The sequence below is a fragment of the Hoplias malabaricus genome, chromosome 12, assembly GCF_029633855.1.
Source record: "Hoplias malabaricus isolate fHopMal1 chromosome 12, fHopMal1.hap1, whole genome shotgun sequence".
Classification (NCBI taxonomy): domain Eukaryota; kingdom Metazoa; phylum Chordata; class Actinopteri; order Characiformes; family Erythrinidae; genus Hoplias; species Hoplias malabaricus.
Genome location: NC_089811.1, coordinates 8,913,139 through 8,929,475, shown reverse-complemented (window position 1 = coordinate 8,929,475; position 16,337 = coordinate 8,913,139). Strand labels below are relative to the sequence as shown.

The following is a 16,337-nucleotide window of genomic DNA, read 5'->3' as shown; positions in this document are numbered from 1 at the left end:
CGGAGTGATTCCGATGGCAAGAAACAGCACAGGGGAATCTGAGGAGACAATCTACGATAGATCAGTCCACACAAGCCCTGCCATCAGGAGAGAATCTGCAGAAGAGTAACGTCTACAGCCAATCACACACAAGCTTCTGGTTTATGGACCAACCCCTGACTCCTCCCATAACGTCTAGCAGAACCAATCAGACACAAGTTCCCGATTTAGGAACCGCCCACATAACAATCCTCCCATAACATCCAGTAGTTTCTTAACTATAACCGATACAGATTGATCCACACAAACCCTACAGAGCGTGTGCAGAAGCGGGAACCAGCAGCAGTTTAGTTCCATCATGAGTTCTGACTCCCCCTGCTGGAGAAATGGGCAAAGACCATGGGTTTAGTGAGGGATGATGATTGGTTGGTGTTTGCATGGATATATAATTTTTTTAAATAGAATCACACTCTTGATGATGAAGCTGTTACAGAAAATGAATGGATGAATGAATGAACACAGGGTTCACAAGAGGCTTCCAACAGTGGAGAGCAAGGATGAGTTAAAGTGGTGCTGTGTTACTTTGACAGCACTGATCAATAACATCATGTAATCCAATGATGGCGTCCACTATGGGTTAACAAGGACAAAAATGTCCTCACTAGTGTGAGACTAACTGCACACACCCACACACACACACCCACACAACAACCCCCAGGATCAGCTCAATTCAAACGGTCTATGGATTTCTTGTGTTTTTTCATGGAGTCAATAAAATCTCAGAGGTGCTGCTTTATTGAGAAATGGATCACATTCATAACTTTAATTCAATGGGAGTTATTGACTGTGATACACACTGCTCTCTGTCTTTTCATTCTTTCCCTTTCTTTGTCTCTCTCATTCTCTCTCTCTATCTCTGTCTGTCTCTCTCTCTGTCCCTTGCTTTCTCTATCTGTCTACCTCTCTAGCGCTCTGTCTCTCTCATGCTCTCCCTTGTCTCTCTCTGTCTGTCTCTCACTGTCTATCTCTTTTTCTCTGTCTCTCTCTTTCTCTGTCTATCTCTCTTTGTATTTCTTTCTCTTACTCTCTCCTTCTCTATCTGTCTTTCTGTCTCTCTCAGTCTTTCTGTCTGCCTCTCTCTATCTATCTTTCTCTCAATCTCTCTCTGTCTCTCTCTCTCTCTGTCTCTCTTCACACACACACTTGCACTCGTTCTCTCACTCTTTGTCCTTCCTCTTTCTTCTCCTTTGTTCAGACACGCTGACGGATCGATAAAGTTTTGGGACGCCACGGCCAGTAAGTGCTTCACACCTTTAAAGCGTCCACTGTGTCTTCCCTCTGTCCACAAACCCTGCACTTACACCTCAGACCGGGCCTTTAAAACTCACAAGAAAAGATCTGTCTTTCATCAGCCTTGTCTCCACTGTCCATCATTGTCCACCGCTGTCTATCACTGTCCATTCAGCCAGAACATTAAAGCCACCAAAAATAATGCAGAGCAACAGATTTTTACAGAATTTTACAACTGCAAGTGCTCCTTTGTGGTCAGTGGAGACCATAGGTATTTTTAATTTACAGTAACAGCTACACTGTTTCTTACTAACAGGATGTGATGAAATGTTGCTAGGACATCGCACGTCATGCCAATCTGCAGTTGCAACTCAAATGTCTCTCTCCACACACGTAGTGCACAGTGTAGGTCATAAATCAGCTGTTTCTGTTCTAAAATAGCTGAATATAGTTAGTATTTGATATAAGCTTCACGTCCCTTTGTCTAACATATAGAGCACTGTCTGAGTGTAGTAGTATTAGTTTTATAATCTTTGAAGTGCACTATGTGAGAATGGGAGGTGTCCATCATTGCCGTACTTAAAAATCCACTGGTTCTAAGTGTGCAATGTGGATTTCTAGTAAACTCAGCTTTCACACTTGTCACTACACTACACACTAAGCACACAAACACTAGTTAGAATTCAAATTAAGTGTGCAATTGGGACACAGCCAATATTACACTCAACATGTGCAGTGTTTATAAGCCCCACCCCTTTTTCAGTAACACTGCAGATGCTGTACAAGCTGAAGACGTCGAAGGTGTTTGAGAAGCCGAAGGTGGAGGGGGTCCGTGGGGCTGAGCTGGTAGAAGAAGACCCCTATGCGGTGCAGATGGTCAGCTGGTGTCCGCAGAGCCGTGTCTTCTGCGTGGTGGGCATCAGTGCCCACCTCATCCTTTATCGCTTCAGCAAACACGACGCCAACACCACCATCACGGTCAGTGGAGAACTTTATGTGGACAAAAATATCTCGACACCTTCTCATCCAGCATTTCTTTTTCTGAAATGAGGGGTATTACATCTCCTAGTGTCTGTAGCTTCACTTAAAAGTGTGTGTGTGTTTGTGTGTGTGTGTCTAGTCTCTGGAGGTGCGTCTGCAGTGTGAGATGGAGGATGTGATTTCTCCGTCGGACACAGATAACACACTGTGTGGTTCAGACGCCGGTGGTCACTCTCCTCAGCCACAGCCTCCGAGCCCCCGCAGCAACACACCGGACAGCGCCAGGGACAGTGTCCCCTGCCTCAGGTCTCATACAGCTTTCATACAGCATTCATACAGTATTTATATGGCCTTCATACGGCCTTCATACAGCATTCATACAGCCTTCATACAGCATTCATACAGTATTTATATGGCCTTCATACGGCCTTCATACGGCTTTCATACGGCCTTCATACAGCATTCATACAGCTTTCATACAGCATTCATACAGCTTTCATACGGCCTTCATACAGCCTTCATACGGCTTTCATACGGCTTTCATACAGCATTCATACAGCCTTCATATGTTCTTCATAGAGCATTCATATGGCCTTCATACAGCTTTCATACAGCATTCATACAGCTTTCATACAGCATTCATACGGCCTTCATACAGCCTTCATACGGCTTTCATACGGCTTTCATACAGCCTTCATACGGCTTTCATACGGCTTTCATACAGCTTTCATACAGCATTCATACAGCTTTCATACGGCCTTCATACAGCCTTCATACGGCTTTCATACGGCTTTCATACAGCTTTCATACAGCATTCATACAGCTTTCATACGGCCTTCATACAGCCTTCATACGGCTTTCATACGGCTTTCATACAGCATTCATACAGCCTTCATATGTTCTTCATAGAGCATTCATACAGCTTTCATACAGCTTTCATACAGCATTCATACAGCTTTTATACAGCATTCATACAGCTTTCATACGGCCTTCATACAGCCTTCATACGGCTTTCATACGGCTTTCATACAGCCTTCATACAGCCTTCATACAGCCTTCATACGGCTTTCATATGGCTTTCATACAGCTTTCATACAGCATTCATACAGCTTTCATACGGCCTTCATACAGCCTTCATACGGCTTTCATACGGCTTTCATACAGCATTCATACAGCCTTCATATGTTCTTCATAGAGCATTCATATGGCCTTCATACAGCTTTCATACAGCATTCATACAGCTTTCATACAGCTTTCATACAGCTTTCATACGGCCTTCATACGGCCTTCATAAAGCATTCATACAGCTTTCATACAGCTTTCATACGGCCTTCATACAGCCTTCATACGGCTTTCATACGGCTTTCATACAGCCTTCATACAGCCTTCATATGTTCTTCATAGAGCATTCATATGGCCTTCATACAGCATTCATACAGCATTTGATAGGAATTCTTTCGGAATGTGTCTGATGTCTGTTTTCCTCTCAGGGTAAAAGACAGAGTGATTCGGATGCCTCCCGGGTACCAGGCTGATCTGGTGGTGCAGCTGCTGTGGGTCGACGGAGAGCCACCTCAGCAAATCACCAGCCTGGATTTAAATTCCGCCTACGGACTGTGAGTAGACCTTCCATCCAGGCACCTCCCATTAGTATCTCGCTGATACCACAGGGTTCTATAGATAACTTAGAACATTGAAACCTTATCATTTAAGACTATAGTTTCTGTGTGTGTGTGTGTGTGTGTGTGTAGTTTGGCTCTAGGTAACTGTAATGGTCTGGCGGTAGTGGATTACCTGCAGAAGACAGTGATCTTGTGTATGAGCACTGTGGAGCTTTACGGCTCGGCTGATCCCTTCCAGCGTCTTACACGCTCGCCACGCAAGACACGCCAGTCCACGTCAGGTATACACACACACACACACACACACACACATACCATACTCACATGTACCTACACCACAGAAGTGTGTGTGGGCATGAAACTAAAGCCTAAACCCAACCTCACACTGTCATATCCTGACACGATACATAGTATTTAAACAGCAGCTACACTACACTACTACTACTCGTCTATAGGTATTTGGACACCCCTCATAATTAGAGAGTGTAAGCATTTCAGCGGTGCACACAATGTGTGTAATCTCCACAGAAAAACATGAAATGAAATGAGACCCTCTAAATCCACAAGAGCTGAATAAAGCCCCCTCACCACTCGGCTCTGGAGCCATGGATCTGTGTTCTCTGAGAGATGGAGCTCCATCCAATACTTTGGGATGAGTTGGAGAGCCATAACTAAAGGTGCTTTTCCACTGCATGGTCCCTACTCCACTCTACTTCACTTTCACTCGTGTGAGCCGAGTAGGGACTACTCGTGATGTATAAACCTTGCAGAGCTCTGAATGTCCAGAGAGAGTCGTCACTCTACGCCACACAACGCAGACGATCAGCACTAACTCTCCATCTGTAAAATCTCCAGCTGCAGCAGAGATCACATTTGTTTTTATTCAACTCTCAACAGCAGCTTTTAAAATTACACCAAGGTCTTTTGAAGAGGTTCAAATGCTCAGTGGCCGACATAAAAGTCCAGCAAGAGCCGGACACTGCAACAAGGAAGGAACAAACTCTACTGATCTGTCTGAACTGATGACGGAGCTGTGTTCAGTCCCAAACAACAACAACATGCCAATACATGATGAGTAAACAACGCTTAATGTTACCACTACCATTGGTGTGGTTTCCAGACCCCTAACACACACAAACACACACACAATACACACACAGTCCATCAGTTGCAGACATATGTAGTGACTCTCACACTGTCACTTCAGTTTTGCTCTTTCTGCCTCCTGTCAATCTTCTCTCGCTCGCACTGTCTCTCTCTCTCTCTCTCTCTGTCGCACGCCCACACAATTTACACACTCTCTCTTTTTTTCTGTCTCTCTCTTTTTGAGTGCATGAGACAGGCTGCATTTACGCTTCTGCGTCCTCTGCATGTTCTCCGTTTTGACATCTCTGTCTCTTCAGCACGCAATCTGACACACACGCACACCCCCCCCACACACACACACAGACTGCTACTTACACTCCCCTATTATTCTTTTCCCTACCCACCCTATCTCTCTCTCTCTCTCTCATACGCATACACGCATCACACACACTCTTTGTCTACAAACACAAACCTGACTGATACTGATAAATAATTCTGCAATGTTTACATTTCATAATCCTTTCATAACTTTTACTCATCACTGTTCTTTAGAAACATACTCATACATTACTTTGTTGATATTTATCCCATTGATGATTATATTTTCTGTGATATTTATGTTCCATTCTTCACATCAACCTCCAACGCATTTATTGCATATTTTTAGATGTGAAACTGGTTCCTAAATCACTTTTCACATACTCACTCGTGTTTATATTAAAACTCTCCACAATGTGGCCGTACTCACTCACGCTTATTCAGTGCTTGGCATCAGAGACCCTATACGTCCTATATATGTTTCACCAGAAATAACATTTATCACATTCACAGTCTGATATTTTCACATGATTTTATGCATATACGTTTTCCACTGATGTTATTGTATCATATCAGCATCACTTTTTAGACATGTATGCTCATTGTTTACTACATCAGTGTTTTAGAATTGCTATATTTAATATTTTACTATTACATTTTAGAACTGTTACTCTTATACTCTCATACTCTTAACCCCAGGCAATGATCACATATTCACCACGATTCTTATTTTTTTCATTATATGTATGTCATACTTTTAGAATTATATATGTATAGTACACATCTGTGGTTCATATTTTTTATTTTCCATATTCCACCTTAAATGTGAATTAGATACAGTCCACCTTAAATGTGTATTAGATACAGTCCATCTTAAATGTGTATTAGATACATTCCACCTTAAATGTGTATTAGATACAGTCCACTTTAAATGTGAATTAGATACAGTCCACCTTAAATGTGAGTTAGATACAGTCCACCTTAAATGTGAATTAGATACAGTCCACCTTAAATGTGAGTTAGATACAGCCCACCTTAAATGTGAATTAGATACAGTCCACCTTAAATGTGTATTAGATACAGTCCGCCTTAAATGTGAATTAGATATAGTCCACCTTAAATGTGAATTAGATACAGTCCGCCTTAAATGTGTATTAGATACAGTCCACCTTAAATGTGTATTAGATACAGTCCACCTTAAATGTGAATTAGATACAGTCCACCTTAAATGTGAATTAGATACAGTCCACCTTAAATATGAATTAGATACAGTCCACCTTAAATGGTACCCCAGTTTCATTCTGGTGCCACTTATCCACCGTTAATGAAGCAGCCATTACATTCTGCTGCCTAAAATCTGCATTAAATAGTGGTTTAATTATATGCTAGTGTCTGTAATCCATATTAAATTGTCCAGCCTTTACATTCTGGTGCCTCTAATCCACCTTAAATGGTTCAGCCATTTACATTCTGGTGCCTCTAATCCACCTTAAATGGTTCAGCCATTTACATTCTGCTGCATAAAATGCACCTTAAATTGTGCTTTAATTACATTCTAGTGTTTGTGATCTACTTTAGATGGTGAATTAGATGTGTTCTAATGCCTGTGATCCACATTAAAAGCTGCAGCGCTTACATTAAGGTGCTTCTGATTCACCTTAAATGGTGAATTAATGACCTTCTGGTGTCTGTGATCCACATTAAATGGTGCATCATTTTCATTCTAGTGTTTGTGATCCACATTAAACTGAATTAGATCAATTCTAATGCCTGTGAACCACCTAAAAATCCTGCAGCGGTTACATTAAGGTTCTTTAGATCCACCTTAAATGGTGCATGTATTACCTTCTAGTGTGTGTGATCCACATTAAATGCTGCATCAGTTACATTCTGGTCCCATTCTTCCTAACATCCACCTTAAATTTAATTGATTTAATTGATGCATTGATGACATTTTAGTGTCTGTGATCCATCTTAAATGGTGAATGAAGTTACCTTTTACCACTCTTTCTTTTTCCTGATCCTTTCTTTTTCTCCTCCCTCAACCTCTCACTGACCACTGAACACTGAATTAGTCCTGCATTGCAGTCACACTCCCCTTCTCTCTCTTTCTCTCTCTCTCTCTCTCTCTCTCTCTCTCTGGTGCTTGGGCATGGTTGCGCTCTTGCAGACGTTTGCATGCGTGGCCTGTCTAACTTTTATTCCGATTCAAAGAAAAGGATCCGTACCTCCTACCAGAGTAAGTCCCGCCTCTGGGGAGGTGCTATGGGGCGGGTGGGCGGCGCCTATGTCGGTCGACGGTGGGGCTGGGCTTATGGAAATGCTTGGATGTTGATCAGTCAAGGACTTTGTTTACAGTCTTAATAGTGTTAACCCTTTCAGACATGTGTTATATCCCGTCCTGTGGGATGCTTGGTGTGCTAAAACAGGGGAGCTAGGACAGCATACCAGACCAAGATTGAGAACCATGTTTCTATGGTACCAAAAAACTCTTTTTTTGCCACCTTTGTTTTTAAGAGGACACTAAGTCCAGTATCTCCCATGTGGTCAGGTTTAGTTTGGTGGTCTGGAAAACTGGTCTGAGAGGGTTCGTGTGTTTCTACATGTTCTGTAAAATGGACACCTTAAAAATGTCTTTAAAATGGTTAATTACAGCAAGTCACTAGAACAGTTCCCATATTTGAATCCAGTATCTGGTCCTGGATCCCCTGGTCCGCTTGGGAACAGATCAGTGAGCCTGTTTACACACTGCACTCTCAAAATCTGTCACGGTATAGACTGGTACACTATGCTTTAGCTAGGGAACATCAAATGTAATGTAAATGATTCTGGAGATCTACTGTTCTCACAGCAAAACAAACTGCCCTGTCTCATTTGTGTTCATTCAGAAGCGCCACATCTTTTAAGGTGGAATGGTGTGTTTTAGTAAGAAGGGTAACTCCTCTGTAAGTTATTATTCACTGTTTGAATTCCCACAGAAACTCATTTGTAAATTGAGCTGTTTAGTTTTGTAGCACTTTTGCTCTTTGTTTCGTTTGCAGTCAGGGTCACCTTAATTTAAGTAATACATCTGAAACAGCAAAAAATAAAGGTGCTTCAAAAGGTTATTTGAACAATACCATAGAAGAACCATTTTTGGTTCCATAAAGAACCATTCTTGCTGTTTAAATGGCTGAAGAACCTTAAGATCGATGGGTGGGATTTTAAACCTTTATAAGGTCCTTCACCTACACACATCTTTTCAACAAACATGGTTCTTTGTGGAACCCAAAGTGGTTCTTCTATAAAATCAGTCAAATATCTGTCAAATAACCCTTTTTTATGTAATAGAGCAATATCCTCATCTCTTTCCAAACATTTCAACATTTAGAGTCCTTCTCGGCTCATCTCGGAAAGATAGGGAGAGAGAGAGAGAGTGAGAGAGAAAGAAAGAAAGAAAGAAAGAGAGAGAGAGAGAGAGAGAGAGAGAGAGAGAGAGATGCTTGAGGCAGTTCAAACCCTTAAGAAACTTAGTTTGTTTCCCATTTACAGAGCCAGGGCTGTGTACAAGCACTGGAACTTTTTCCAGCACAAAGAGATCACAGGGCAGCAAATGGAAAGGAAACATTGTGTACAAAAAAGTGTATAAAGTAAAGTTTCCAACATTGCCTTTAATAGTTAGATTTTTACATTTTAATGATTTCATATGCCACCTTTGATCTCTGAGACATTGCTTGCTTTTTAAGTTTTTCACAGTTCTTTAATGAAAGATTACAGATATCCCCCTCTCCTTCTGGAGAAGAGAATGTAAGGAACACAACTGGACTTTAACACCACTGCTATACCTTTAAATGCACCTGTACCGTACCTTTATTTCTGAGAGTGGGTATGAAGAGATGCTTTCAAGGATCAGGTCATATACTCACCACATTAATCCACATAGAGTTCCACACACATCTCAGATTCACTCTGGATATCACACACATGATAATGCCAGGTGGAAGCAGGCTCAGTGATAATAAACAACCCAGGACTGGAAGGAAGGGGTTCCGAGGAGCACATTTAAAGTCTCCTTTGTTTACAAAGTGTTTATTTACAGACAGAACATCCAGTCGTTTCCTGCTCCATTTCTTCTCTGAGCGTTTGTCTTGGTCTGCGCTTTAGTGAAGTGACCAATCAGGGTTCGGTCATTTGCATAAAACCTGAAAAAGCCAAAGAGGGGAAACATCCAGCTGTTCTCCGAGAGCTCAGCGCCGTGGCTCAGCAGGCCCCGAGAGAGCTGGACTCCCAGAATAAATATCTTTATTGAGTTCTTGAAGGCTCATGGTCTTTTCAGCAACTGCGGGTGAACTGTGTACCTGCTGACATCCCTTCATATGAAATTAAGATGTGCAAACCACGTAAGGGTGTGTGGGAACAAGATCGCAATGCAGTGGAACATCTTAAGTCATAGGAGTACAATGTTTAATAAACAGCAATTAGATATTTACTATGTATCCCATTAATTTGCATTAAATATGTCGTTCAAATTCCTTAAATATCATTCCCATGATGTAAAGGGGACATATAATATGTAAAAAAAAAAAAAAACTTGTTCAGTGCATATTCGCATTATTGTTTAAATCTGGAACCCACCAACCCACACACTGTGAAACAAGTCCCCCAAGTCAGTTCTCTGTGTGCTGCCTAAGTCAGAAAACACTGGATAAAATGAGCTGTTGTGATTCTGCTCAGCTTCTGACATTAAGTGCAGAGACTTTAGAATCACCCCGCCCCTTCGTCTGAGTCTGTCCAATCACAGCGCTGGACCCACGTTTATGAGAGAGCGCAAAGACGAGGTTAAACGCAGCAAAACAGACACAAAGAGCACGGAGAAATAAGAGCACTGAGGATAAATGAAATACCCAAGAATTTAGAAGAAAGAGGGCTGAGCAAAAACGGCTCTCTGATCCTCGTTCCTCACTGGTGTGTCCTCAGGGTCGGGGTGAACAACGAGCAGCTCATTATCATTTAAAGGAACAGCCGCTGAAAATGGGCATCATGAACAGGGCTGTTTAAACAGGGGGAGAACACTGCTTTGGGGCTGTTGGGGTTTTGGTAAGTTGTTCCCACACAGTTCTTGGCATGTCTTGGTTCTCTGATGAGGGGATGGAACCTGCTCCACTGTTCAGCCTTTAAGAGCATGTTTCCTCCACCCTGATTGAGCTGACCGCAAGTTCTCGGGTTACTGACCGCAAGTGTCTCATTACTCTGGTTCTCCGCTTCTTTCGTTCTGTTATATCTGGTTCTCTTTTTATGGGTTCTTTATTCTCTGGTTCTCTCTGCTTTTGATTAAATGAGGCTTGCACTGCATACATTATAAATACACTATGTACATTATAAAGTTGTTGCATAATTAATGCATTCATTCAGGAGATTGTAGCACTATAAAATATCTTACTCTCTCTCTCCCTCTCTCTCTCTCTCACTCTCACTCTCTCTGGAAAGAGCTCATTAAATGATGGATGTGGCTGCAGTGCAGGCCTCATCATATTTGTGCAGATGGTGTATAATATGATGAATATTTGTGGATATGATGGATCTGAGTGTGTATACACACACACACACCCTGTGTGTCTTTGATGGGGATGTGCTCAGCTATTTCTGGAAGGATTTTATATATATATATATATATATATATATATATATATATATATATATATATACACACTCTTACACTATAGAAAGTGGTGGATCACTCTGTAGTGGTTGTTTTGACCATATATGGAGTTCCGGGTCTCAGCTGAATTTTCCTATGATAGAAATGAATGGGATTTTCCAACACTGGCATTACTGCGCTAAACAATTTGCCCTGTTGCTATAATTCGTCTCAAAAGTGAGGTCATTAATCAGCTACTAATTAAATATTCTTTATAAATATAAACCAGGCACAGCTTCACTAATGTTCTCTGAGAAAATGTTGTTTGATTCACTATGGAGTCAAAGTTCCAGTGAGTGTGACAGTGTGTGTGTGTGTGTGTGTTGGTTTAACCTTCTCCACATCTCTCCTCATGACAGTCCAGTATTATTTGAGGTTATCGTCCAATCCCTAGCTTTAGAGGTTAATAAATATGTCATTATGTTAAACCAATTGTGCTGTTGGTTCAGGAGAACATCTGGAAACACACTTTGTTCTTCACTCACTCACAACACATCTACTACTTTTTAGAACAAAAACAACTCTGATTTTATACTAGCACAGTGCTTATTTAGAAGATAAATTATTTTGAATATTGATAATAATTGTCTTTGATATCTAAGCACAGTAATCTCCTGGTGCCTGACCAAAGTGGTCAGCGCTTACTCCAGAAATAACCCCGAGCACATCTCCCAGCAGCATGGGCCGCCCCGGTCCTGACCCCATTTGGACGCTGTTTGTCTTTAACCTCTATCACTTCTCACTTTTCTCTCTTTCCTTTCCTACTCTCTGATTGGCTGTCGCAGGCCTCACGGAGCTCTCTGACAACCAGGTGTCTCTGGACTTGGAGAGGAGCAAGTCGCCCACCTCAGGTAACCACGCCCACTCGGTCCCGCCCACCTCATTAACAATAACATGCCAGACACACCCACTTTGTTCATTTATCTCACACATTCACATGGATCGATCCATGCTCCGCCCACAAAGGTGTCCCTATCAACAGTTGCTAGGTTGGGAAAGGTTTAAAACCTCATTCAAAATAATGAGAACTTTAAAACTAATTCACAATGGAGCGCCTCAGGTTAATTTCCTCTGAGCTTTTTTAAAGGTGCAGTCAATCCTTTTCTCTGACCAAAGATTGTCTAAACTGGCTACAAAACATGCATTTGTGGGCGGAGCTTGAATAGACCAATTAGAATTATAGTTCAAACTGAACCTTTATTTAAGTACACACCTTCAGAAATGAACAGTGACATCAAACACACACTGTGTCTTCCCCAGTTACCACAGCTGCTTTAGATCAACCCTCAAGGCTCAGCATTCACCCTCTCTTTCTTTCTCTCGCTCTCTCTCTTAGACTATTGCTCTCTGTCACCTTTTCTCTTCTCTTATATCCTTGCTCTATCTCTCTCTTGCTTCCACTCCCCCCTCTCTCTCTCTTTCTCTCTGTCTCTCTATCCTAATTTGATGGTGTGCAGCTAAAACTTACAATACTTTAGCTACAATATTGTGGCCTTGAATACAGTTCCTGCTGTGTGTGTGTGTGTGTGTGTGTGTGTGTGTGTGTGTGTGTGTGTGTGTTTCCTGGGCTGAAATTACTGCCTTCTGTATAAAATGTTGTGATTTTTCAGAGTGAAGGAGCTGTGTCCTATGTTTTTATTGGTTTTAAAGAACAAATGAACAAACCGAAGATGTCGGTTGTTGTTGTTGTTGTTGTTGTTGTTGTTGTTGTTTAGGCAGGAGATGAAGCTGAAGGTGGCTGCCGCTGCAGAAAGCTGCCGTTCTCCATGAATATTTCATCACACCGTGATATTGTTTCATATTTTTGTGTTTCATTTTGGGTCCCGCTTTCAGACGTGTACTTTGGGAAGTAGCCCTGGGCATGAGAGGATGAATTATGAATGAGAGGGTGAAGTGGTTGAGCAGCTGTTCCTGTTTCCCGTCTCAGAGTTGTTTTAAAAACACCTCCTAGCTTTTTATTAAAGGAGTGATCAGTCACTGTTGCCACTAAAATGTGGCTAACAAAGTCGTTACTGCCACCAGAACATAACTAACCACATGTTTCTCTTTAAAGAGTAACCCTGCTGCCCCTGAATGAGCGGGTTTATGCTCCATAGAGTGGGTCGACCACACGGGTGCAGTAGGGTTTAAACAAGTGTGGTGCAGACAAAAGTCCCTAATAACTTTTGTAGTTGCAGTTGACTTTACTCCTTTTCCATAATTAGCAATCTGATTGGCTCTTATTGCTGAAAGGCAGAACTTTATCTGTTAACAGCAAGCTGATTTATGCTGAAAGATGGGACTTTTTCTGTAAACAGAATCCATGTTCAGTATTATGAGAATTTTTAAACTAGTAATTATTCCCTGCTATTCGTCCTGAAAGTGCCCCAAAGCTTTTATCACGTCCCTTGGGCTATTTTTACTGGCCCCGGGACAGTCCCGAACTGTGTGTGTCACTCATTTGAGTCACAGTGCTCATCTTAATTCACAGATCCGATTGGCTGAGTAGCCTCACATGTAATATGCATGTGATTAGTGAAACTGTGAGTTTCCTAGAGCTCTAAACCTGAACCGTAATTAATAGAAGAGTCCAGATACTAGGACAGCATCAGGGTTCGGACCTGGACCATGGCCCGTTAATTTGTGACCCCTGTTCTAGGTTGTTGTATGGATTACAAATGCAGTGTGGAGTATGGAGTGCTGCCCCCTTGTGGTGTGGGTAGTGATTAACGCTAGGTGCAGAATGTACATGTATCAGATTCTCATTTTTTGATGTTGTACAAGCATTCTCTCTTGCTCTCTCCTGCTTTCTCACTCATTCTGTATTTCAGTCTCTCTTTTCTGAGTGTCTTTATTTCTCTCCCCTTCTCTCTATCTCCCTGTGTCTCTCAGACTCTTTCTCATGCTCTCTCTCTCTCTGTGTTTCACTCTTTCTCTCTTTCTCAGTCTCAGTAATTATTCTCTTCACTTTAAAGTTCCCTTTCGTGTTGCTTGAAGGCAGCTGGTGTGTTGACGTTTTTGGTGTTTGTGAGGATGTTCGTGGGGGTTTTGAGTATGTTTGTGAGGATGTTGATTGTGAGGATGTTTGTGCTTGTGAGGATGTTGTTTGTGAGGATGTTGTTGGTGTTTGTGAGGATGTACTTTGTGTTTATGGGTAGGATGTTGTTTGTGGTTTTGATTATGTTTGTGAGGATTTTTTGGTGTTTGTGAGGATGTTGTTTTTGGATGTGAGGACGTTGTTGGTGTTTGTGAGGACATTGTTGGTGTTTGTGAGGATGTTGTTGGTGTTTGTGAAGATGTTGTTTTTGGGTGTGAGGATGTTGTTGGTGTTTGTGAGGGCGTTGTTGGTGTTTGTGAGGATGTTGTTGGTGTTTGTGAAGATGTTGTTTTTGGATGTGAGGATGTTGTTTGTGAGGATGTTTTTGGTGTTTGTGAGGATGTTGTTTTTGGATGTGAGGACGTTGTTGGTGTTTGTGAGGACGTTGTTGGTGTTTGTGAGGATGTTGTTGGTGTTTGTGAGGATGTTGATTGTGAGGATGTTTGTGCTTGTGAGGATGTTGTTTGTGAGGATGTTGTTGGTGTTTGTGAGGATGTACTTTGTGTTTATGGGTAGGATGTTGTTTGTGGTTTTGATTATGTTTGTGAGGATTTTTTGGTGTTTGTGAGGATGTTGTTTTTGGATGTGAGGACGTTGTTGGTGTTTGTGAGGACATTGTTGGTGTTTGTGAGGATGTTGTTGGTGTTTGTGAAGATGTTGTTTTTGGGTGTGAGGATGTTGTTGGTGTTTGTGAGGGCGTTGTTGGTGTTTGTGAGGATGTTGTTGGTGTTTGTGAAGATGTTGTTTTTGGATGTGAGGATGTTGTTTGTGAGGATGTTTTTGGTGTTTGTGAGGATGTTGTTTTTGGATGTGAGGACGTTGTTGGTGTTTGTGAGGACGTTGTTGGTGTTTGTGAGGATGTTGTTGGTGTTTGTGAGGATGTTGTTTTTGGATGTGAGGATGTTGTTGGTGTTTGTGAGGATGTTTTTGGTGTTTGTGAGGATGTTGTTTTTGGATGTGAGGATGTTGTTGGTGTTTGTGAGGATATTGTTGGTGTTTGTGAAGATGTTGTTTTTGGATGTGAGGATGTTGTTGGTGTTTGTGAGGATGTCTTTGGTGTTTGTGAGGATGTTGTTTTTGGATGCGAGGATGTTGTTTGTGTTTGTGAGGATGTTTTTGGATGTGAGGATGTTGTTTTTGGATGTGAGGACGTTGTTGGTGTTTGTGAGGATGTTGTTTGTGAGGATGTTTTTGCTGTTTGTGAGGATGTTGTTGGTGTTTGTGAGGATGTTGTTTATGAGGATGTTGTTTTTGGATGTGAGGACGTTGTTGGTGTTTGTGAGGATGTTGTTTGTGAGGATGTTTTTGCTGTTTGTGAGGATGTTGTTGGTGTTTGTGAGGATGGTGTTTGTGAGGATGTTTTTGGTGTTTGTGAGGATGTTTTTGCTGTTTGTGAGGATGTTGTTGTTTGTGAGGATGTTGTTGGTGTTTGTGAGGATGTTGTTTTTGGATGTGAGGATGTTGTTGGTGTTTGTGAGGATGGTGTTTGTGAGGATGTTTTTGGTGTTTGTGAGGATGTTTTTGCTGTTTGTGAGGATGTTGTTGTTTGTGAGGATGTTGTTGGTGTTTGTGAGGATGTTTTTGGTGTTTGTGAGGATGTTGTTGGTGTTTGTGAGGATGTTGTTTGTGAGGATGTTGTTGGTGTTGGTGAGGATATTGTTTTTGGCTGTCAGAATGTTTGTTTTTTGTGAGGATGTTGTTTGTGAGGTTGCTGTTTATTGTTTGTGAGGGTGTTTTTTGTTGTTGTGAGGATATTGTTTGTGGTGGTGAGGATAATGTTTGTGAGGATGTTGGAATGTATTTTTCTGACGATGGCAGGTCTCTCTGACCCCTGCTTGACTCTGGCTCACTGCCAGGTGGTTAATAAGCTGAAATGTCAGCCCTCGCCTGTGACCCGCAGGGGTATATTTAGGTCCCAGCAGAAATGAGTAAGAAATTTCTGGAAAAACAAGGAGAGGCGGAGGGGTGACCGGTGGGGGGCAGGTATCAGAGCCTGCTTCTCCATGCACAAATATCAACATAGCAACCGTATTTATTTAAGCCTCTCCCTCAAGGCAAATGTTCTGAATCAGTCAAGAGTAATAAGTCAAGCTAAACCTGATGTAAATCAAGCAGTTTTTAGAGACCCCTGTGATCACTGAGGCTCAGGGTCTGCGTCTGTGGAGATCCACCAAAACGTCTCTGCGTCGTGAGAAAAAGAGGATCATGATCATCATCATAACGCATGTAACAGAAAATAAACTGTGCTTCATGTGAATCTGAAAAGCTAATAAACACTGAATGGCACTGATTTCAAAGAGACACAAAC

At 41.8% G+C, this 16,337-nt stretch overlaps 1 protein-coding gene across 8 annotated transcripts in view; it reads left to right on the top strand.

Annotated features, from left to right (window-relative positions):
* stxbp5l (syntaxin binding protein 5L) overlaps positions 1 to 16,337 on the top strand; it is a 122,469-nt gene that overhangs the window by 74,086 nt on the left and 32,046 nt on the right. For 6 of the 8 annotated variants that reach the window (XM_066686209.1, XM_066686208.1, XM_066686211.1 and 3 more), the window contains exons 14-20: positions 1,235 to 1,275; positions 2,033 to 2,247; positions 2,390 to 2,556; positions 3,741 to 3,866; positions 4,002 to 4,153; positions 7,447 to 7,515; positions 11,739 to 11,804. In XM_066686209.1, the coding sequence (XP_066542306.1) occupies positions 1,235 to 1,275; positions 2,033 to 2,247; positions 2,390 to 2,556; positions 3,741 to 3,866; positions 4,002 to 4,153; positions 7,447 to 7,515; positions 11,739 to 11,804 (836 nt within the window). The remainder of the gene's footprint in view (positions 1 to 1,234; positions 1,276 to 2,032; positions 2,248 to 2,389; positions 2,557 to 3,740; positions 3,867 to 4,001; positions 4,154 to 7,446; positions 7,516 to 11,738; positions 11,805 to 16,337) is intronic. The other 2 variants (XM_066686210.1, XM_066686205.1) reach the window with 1 other exon arrangement.